At 31.5% G+C, this 8324-nt stretch overlaps 1 protein-coding gene and 1 long non-coding RNA gene across 2 annotated transcripts in view; both read left to right on the forward strand.

The window, feature by feature from the left end:
- LOC103309417 overlaps positions 1–1449 on the forward strand; it is a 9574-nt gene extending 8125 nt beyond the window's left edge. The window contains exon 4 of the mRNA XM_029486279.1: positions 172–1449. Coding sequence (XP_029342139.1) covers positions 172–1449 — 1278 coding nt within the window. The remainder of the gene's footprint in view (positions 1–171) is intronic.
- Positions 1450–4648: 3199 nt separating this feature from the next.
- LOC107883700 lies at positions 4649–5899 on the forward strand. Its single transcript, XR_001679462.2, has 3 exons — positions 4649–5220; positions 5337–5437; positions 5531–5899. It is a non-coding gene; the product is annotated as an uncharacterized LOC107883700 (long non-coding RNA).
- Positions 5900–8324: the final 2425 nt, after the last annotated feature.

The raw sequence follows: 8324 nt of genomic DNA on the forward strand, positions 1-8324 counted from the left end.
CAGGTTAACGCACATAACAAAACGATAATATCATGTGAATTTATACGTAAAGAAATCTTTATTTTGATTATAATAATCCATCGTTCACTTTTTTTACTTTTATTATTATCAATGACAAAATACTACGATTTGATAACGTTGCTGATCACTATGTTACTTTTTTATGAAAAGAAAGAGTGTGCAAATGACGAAAAGTACAAATCATGTGCTACATGTGCATGGAATAAAGATGGGTACTCAAACTACTTGAGATGGTGTTCCTCCGATAACACCTGCCAAGTTCGCAAAAATATGTATATGAGGAACAACGGTGAAGAACAGTTAAACTTAAAATTAGCACACTTGACGAATGATTGTTCCGAAATAAATGTGACGGCAGTTGATCCGCTTTCTGGGCCGGAAACCGGTGGCACGACCATGATGATCACAGTGAGGAACCATGAGATATTAGCAGAGAACCGAACAGTAATTGTGACAATAGCAGGAACAGTGTGCATGAACCCCAGAACATTGGGACCAGAGACTATAACGTGCACCACAACACAATCCAAAAAAACATTGTCCGGTCCGATTATGGTCGAGTACTCGTCGATTGAAAGTGTGCTGAAGATTGAGTCGTCTCAGATATTCCAATTCTGTCTCAATCCCGTACTGGACGTGGCCCACCAACTTGGAGGCATAGCGTCTGGTGGCACTTCCGTGCCGGTCCTTGGCAATAATTTCGTAGAACCATGCTTTGCATTGCTTGCCCGACTGTACGTTGACCTGTCTGACGATGTCAGACGGTATTCAGATAGTTATTGCGATCCACCAGTCAACGACACGTACATGGTATGCCGATCGCCAAAAGTGAACTGCGATAGCAGGGACGGGGACGCGTCGGTTGTGGGGAAGCTACTGAACTTCGGACTGGAAATAACATTCAGTAACGTCGACTTCTCTTCGAATCAGTCACAGCCAATCGTGGTTCGTGGCCCATCGCTCAGTTTTTACGTGCACCCCGATCCGGTTCTGTTAGACTTTAAAATTGACGAAAGTGGTTCAGTAGTCGTCAATGGCCTCCACTTGCAGGATTTACAGCCTAAAGATATCGTGATTCGGGCGATGGATTCACCGTCCTCAGTTTGCCTAGTCATTTCGGTGATACGAGACGGTTTGGTGTGTGAACCGAATATGTCCGTCAACGCGGCTCAAATTATCTCCGTCACATTGGGCAAGTCTTTGCTGTTCACTGTGAGCAGGAGAACGTTACCTCATCCTGATGATCCTTCCGAAATTACTGGCTGGTTTATCACAGTTATTGTCATGTCTACGGTGCTGGTATTTGTCTTAGCTTTGGCTTATTGCCTAAGAAAAAAAAATCGGGCTTATGTGATTGAAAATAATATTAGTAACCTGCCTGAGTCATCCACAAGTTCGCAGGACCTATACGTACAAACTATACTGTAATTTAATATCTTAATATTGGTAGTGTATATTAACTGGCTATTATTATAAAAACAATAATTAGTACTCTTTAATGTGAGGTTTTTAACATGTAATTATATATACTTTGATAAAATAAAAATTACAAAGAGGAACTCGCATTTTTTGTGCTCTAGTTACGGTTCCATATAGCAATATTCTATTTAACACTTATTTTAGTTGACATTTACTGGTAGGAAACATTCCGGTATATTAAATTCTGTCCGCAGAGTTTCTTATTAGTTAATATAAATATATATTTATTTATTATAATGTAAACTAATAATGATATTAGTTGTAAATGTAAATTAATTAACGTGAAGCATTACAATGTTATCAGAACTTTTCAAAAATCATTGAATGTTCTAATAGAGCTGGACATTGTTGGAGACCTGTTGAAATTTATGGAACATGCTTTTTTAAACTTGTTTGAATTTGTTGCACCCATGTTTTTTTATTTCACTTTAAATGTTGTACTTTTTTATGATTTATAATTTGCTTATCTAGATAGGACTGCGTTATACTGGAAAAAAAATACCAAATAATTGTAAACCGAGTTTCAATAATTAAAAATCCATGATTGTATTTTTCAGTTTTTTAAGCTAGCCCGATCGATTTCATAATAATATGATACCACCAAATATTTTATAATCGAGTAATAATGTTTATCTAAGTCACGTTTATTTTATCAATACACAAATCACAACAAATTTCACCAGATGGCCTGATTTACATTTGTAACCTAATTACTTTTTTTTTATTAAACATAAAATAATTAATTGGTTATGAGTAAATATATATTATAATATTTTTGGTAACCATGTTGCGTCTTTTACATTTTAACTTAAGTTTAAGTACCTGAAGTACTTTTTGTTTGATTGTTGATTATTCTCCTATATACGGATCTATTATTCATGTTTTAATAGGTGGTTAATATTAATAAATATAAACAGCATAATATATGTATAATATAAAATTTCATTGAGTGCTTATTGAAAACTATGATTTAAGTAACAGTGATTGTTTCAAATTTCGATGAATAATTTTATTTGAACAACAAGTATTTCACTAAAATATAAAAATCGTATGAGATAAAATTGATATTTTACGTGTAGACATCAATTTAAACTTCAAATATTCATAAAAAATTAGTATGAGGTTACACTCAGATGTATGTCAATACATTCATTATTAAGTCAGTTCATCACGAATACATTTTTGTAAGAATTCATAAGTTTTAGTTCTTAAATATATTTTTAAAAGCTATAAAATATATTATAATATATTATAACAATACAGTGTTTTGTAATTTATTTTTTAGTTAAATACCAAATCCCTGTTTTAAGGAGTACCTATATAATAACCAATTTCGATAAAATCATAACAACAATCAATATTTTAATGAAAATAAATTATTATTTGATAAAAATATTAAAAATATTTAAAGTAACTATTAACAACATAAATATTGAATTAGTAAACGAACAAAAGAAATAAATGTTCTAAGATTGAAAATGATCCCTAATTGAAAGTAATATATTTGAATTTAATATATTTCTAACGATGTTAAAGAATGATATAAAACGTTCAAACAAATAAATTAGATGTTTTTATAGTTTACCCGATCAGCTGTTGTCAGAAATAAAACGTATAGAAAATATCCTGCCTGAAAATTTACAAATCCCTATAAAATTTAATGAAGATAATTTACAAGAATTATATAAAATATTACATTATATATATTATATATTATGTATTATATATTATATATACTATTAGGTCTATATAGACCTTCATCCAATGACTAATATTTTCAATAAAAAGCCACTAAGTATCATCGAAATGATCACACTATATTAGTTTATATTTACATTCTAGTAATAAACGTCCAATCCACAAATACGGACAATTCTGAATCCATAAATATCACTGAAAATTCAACGTAGGTACTTAGAAATGGAAGATGTGGTGACAAAATATTTTATTTGGTTGAATACCAATAACTGTTTAACAGTTGCCGGCATTTTTTTTATGGTTTCAATGAAATGTGTATAAAAAACACGAAAAAATTTTATAACTTAACCTACACAACGTGATACTTATATCACGGAATTTAGAAAATAAATTATGGTACCAATAATTTTTCGAAAACAAATGGTATGTGAGAAGCTTACTACAATTACAATTATTTGTAATAATATATCTTTTGTTTGTAAATTAACATTAAAAATTCTGATAAATTTATTATGTAACTTCTTATGTAACTTTCTGTGTTAAAAAAGTCAAAAAAGTATATTTTTAACACTTAAATAAATATGTTGTAATCTGCACCTTGTCAAACTATAATAACTTACTCCAGGGTGGGGTAAATTGTTACAGTCCAGGGGTACATTGTTACAGTAGGTACCTGTATGATTTGAATTAAAATTATTAAAAAAAAAACAACAATAGTACCTATACTCTATTCCAAGAGAGAACAATCATTTTTTAAGCATCATGAATAAAATGATAAGTGCGTTGAGAGCCACGTAATCACGCTATGATAAAGTAAGTGGCGAATGATGCGACCACTCGCCACTTACCTGTTTATATACGATAATCAAGATTTTATTAACAACGTGTAATTAAACAAACTGTAACAACTTTCCTCACATGTTTTTTTTCTTAGCAATTTATTTTTTGTATAATAGAATAATATTATTGAATTTTACATATTATAACATAGAATTGGGTGTAGTACTATGTAATAAACAAATATTGAGTATCAAAATAAGCTTCCATTGTAGGTGGGTTGTAATTGTAAAAGAAAATCTATGAAAAAATTTACTTTTGATAAGAAAAAACAGAAAACTGAAGATTATTCTTGGTACCGTTATATTATACTAATATGATTATCACAAAGCATGTGGAATTTGTTTCTTAAGAGGATGTCAGTGCACTATTTGTTTTCTCTCTCTGGCCCACGCGCAACATAGACAAAACGCATTTACACAGAATCATTTTTTCTATGTTTTTAAGTTATCTTAGAGTAAAAACGGGTGCCAGTTAAAATCGTGAAAAAAAAAATTTCCCAGTAAAATCACTCATTAAAAAAAAGAAAGAATAATAATATTTTTGAGGGAATGACATTATATTGATTTTTCTAAATATTGTCTCAAAACAATTTAAACATAATTCAAATTTACAACATTTTTTTGTTTATTTTGAAAGTCTAATACATATTCAAATATCAATTGGAATTACTAACATTAGAAATGTCAATAGAAAATTAATCACAAATTGTTCTACCTTTAACAAAAAAAGGTTAACTATAAGGTTACGCTATTTATAGCCATGAGATATTTTTTTTATCATTTTTTTTTTCATTTATTAAATATGATATTCAATTTAATATGCTAGGATTACAAAATTTCTCCCCTCAGAATAATTGTTCGTATAGATCGAATGGTGTATCATTGAATTCAAATTTAACACCACTACTTGTAACCTACTGCACAGCAGAGTAAGTTAAACTGGACAGTTTCAAAAATTTCATAACTTAACACTAATAATATCAATACAACCCTACGTGGGGCTCTAGATAATAATCTTTTCTTTAAATTTTATTATAGGGCAATTCACTCTATAATATCAAAACTAACAGCACACTATTGAATCTGGCGAATGAAAATTTGCTATATCGTACGTATGTAAGACGGTGAGTCGGTGACCACACATGTGGGTGTGACGTCATCTTAAAAAAGTTGCATACATCGTGTGAGTTTATAGATAGTACAATAATAATTAAGTGAATGCTGTGTAATAACATCGATAGACTCAAAATTAATGATATCATGTTGACACCGCGGTACATTTAATTTGTTTTCGCGTAGGGCTAAAGACGTAAAGAAAGTTGACGACGATGGGTTATCGGACACTACTGCATGTGAAGATCAAATTACTGGTGCCCGTTCCTGCACCTGGGACCATCGAGGTAAGTGGATTTTTTAAACAGTTGAGTGCATGCAGTGATACCTATACACAAATACCTGATGGTCTTCCGATAACCACGCTTGTTGTCACACAGGTTTGCGCTGCGTACGACGCGGGTCAGTCACACCCAACTAGTCTGAAGTTGCCATCAGTCCAACGACTTCAGTCCGCGAAGTAGTCCCGCTGTTCATGCAGCCGCTGAAAATGTCCGTGGTGGTCAAGGGCAAGACTGGTCCAGTACACTCGAGCACCGAATTCGGGAACATTTGTCTGATATCTGTTACCGGGGCCCGGTATCGTTGTTTGTGCGATGACTTCAAACAGGACGTGCTAGCTGCTTTGAGCTCCACTCGTCCATACTGATAGTAGCAGCCACCAAACACCACTGATGACCACCAAAATTAAATTATATTATTATTGTATATTATTTTTATAATTTAACGATTTAGAGTATATAACATGCCGAGCAGAGTTATTACTTATAAATTATATAAATTAAAATGTATAATTATATATATTACATATATAACATTATGATTTGTCATTAATGTATTAATTAATTAAATTATTAATACATGTATATTCCATAATAATAAACCCGACCTACAGAAAATCGTTTTAAGAACACTAATATTGACCGAATACGTACAAGCAATGATCAATACTGGATCATTAGACGATCCAACGAGTTAAATAATTTGAGATTATTACAAACCATTCAACTTGTCTATTAAATTACAATATTTATATTGTTTTTACATGTAAGTAGGTATAATACGAATAATACCACCGAATAGTTATAGGTTTGTTGAACACATCAAATAACTTACTAAATATTTGTATCTTCGCGATAAAAAGTATTAATGAAATATTTTCAGTTTTCGCTCTACGGTATTTGAGCTAAGTATACAAATTTATTGTTCATTGGTAAATCTTAATTTACCTAAATTAATGTATAGTAAACAGTGAAATGCAATATCTTGGCGTTGATAGACATAAAAATCGTTTTACAAAAACATATTGTTCAGTGTCATTATACGATTTCGTTTAAAAATAGAATAGGTAAAATAATATTTTAAGGGCTATTAGAATATTTAATATTACATTAAAATTATCAATAATTTTCACTTTATTAAAAATAATCAATAACCGGCGTTGATCTATATTTCAGATCCTAACTAACAATTCACACAAAATATACACTATATACGAATCTTTACTGAGGTCTACAAATATTTGTGGGCACTAAACGGTCAAACTATCTCAATCCGGCACCGCTTGCATCAAGCGAGTGAGTCCAAGACTTATCGCCATTGAACAATAGTCTCCTGGTATAGTGGTATGTAACCAACTGGCAACGACTATGGATATATGGAGAAAAATACTAACCAATTGTTTCTAAAACAGGTTTTACCTATATTAGTAAACTTTTTATATAAATACCATATATTTTTTATCTAAGTCTTCTCTACCAATCATTAAAACAATATTGTTTTAATTATATGTTAAGTTCCTTAGAGTATACGTATATTATATTTATGCATTTGCATATAATAATAATTATTTTCTGTTCTGTAATAGAACAGCAATCGTAAAAAAATTTGCAAAATTAAAAATAGTCAAACCTCCATTTTTTAGGTAGGTACTATTTTACGTATAAACATCCAATTTCGTTTAAATGTAAACTTAAATATATATATATATAAAATCTATAAAATATATTATAACAAACAGTGTTCTGTAATATATTTTTTAGTTCAATACCAAGTCTCTATTTTAAGGAGTATATAATAATTAATTTCGATAAAATCATAACGACATTTAATATTTTAATGAAAATAAATTATTATTTGATAAAAATATTTAAAAAATTGAAAGTAACTATTAAGAGCATAAGTATTGAATTAGTAAACGAACAAAACAAATAATTGTTCTAACATTGTAAATGATCTTTAATTAAAAATAATATTTTTGAATTAATAATATTAAAATATAATTGAATCAATAAAAAGCCACTAAGTATCATTGAAATGTTCACACTATATTAGTTTATTACATTCTACCAATATACGTTCAATCAACGGACATGGACATTTCTGAATTCATACATGTCACTGAAAATTCAAAATAGGCACTTAAAAAACAATTGATGATGTGGTGACAAAATATTTTATTTGGTAAAATATCAATAACTGTTTAATTGTTTCTGACTTTTTTTTTATGGTTTAAATGAAATGTTGTAACAGTACGCCAGCGCACGACATAAAACATTCCTTTTCAGGACCAACCAATCAGAACGCAGTATTACCGCGCAAACGACCAGGACAACTTTGAACCCACATTACAGGGCCTCAAGTTGTCCCAGACACATAAATCCAAAGTATAAACGTAGTGGAAGCTGCCATGAAGCCAACGACCCCAAACCCCGTACACACTGTCCCAAAGTGGGGTGAACAAGATCATATTCCGTACTGAACATAAACACAACCGCACGCGGCGGTTGCGCACAGTTTACAATTAGGTACGGAAGACAGTATACATACCGGACGATTTTGGGCACACACACTATCTACTCACATCATCACGTTAACATACTCAAGTCATCTCACGTTAACATACTTCAGTCAACAGTCAACCTGTCAAGACGTCAACGCCAACCAACACTCTGCAGTCAGCGTTCAGCAGCAGCTCCTTTCAAATAGCCGTTTTCACCGCTCTCAACAGGGCACCAGCGCCCACAAGTAAGCCATCGCGGAATTGACGTCCCTCCGTAAACAGCTGTCGTGTGGCCGCGCCCTCACATAGCCACAGCATCCCCTCCCCAAAAGATCCACCCACTCCTATAGGTAGAAAACGTAAAGGGGGAAACCCCTCTACCAACCAAAAAC

Source organism: Acyrthosiphon pisum, chromosome A1, assembly GCF_005508785.2.
Source record: "Acyrthosiphon pisum isolate AL4f chromosome A1, pea_aphid_22Mar2018_4r6ur, whole genome shotgun sequence".
NCBI lineage: Eukaryota > Metazoa > Arthropoda > Insecta > Hemiptera > Aphididae > Acyrthosiphon > Acyrthosiphon pisum.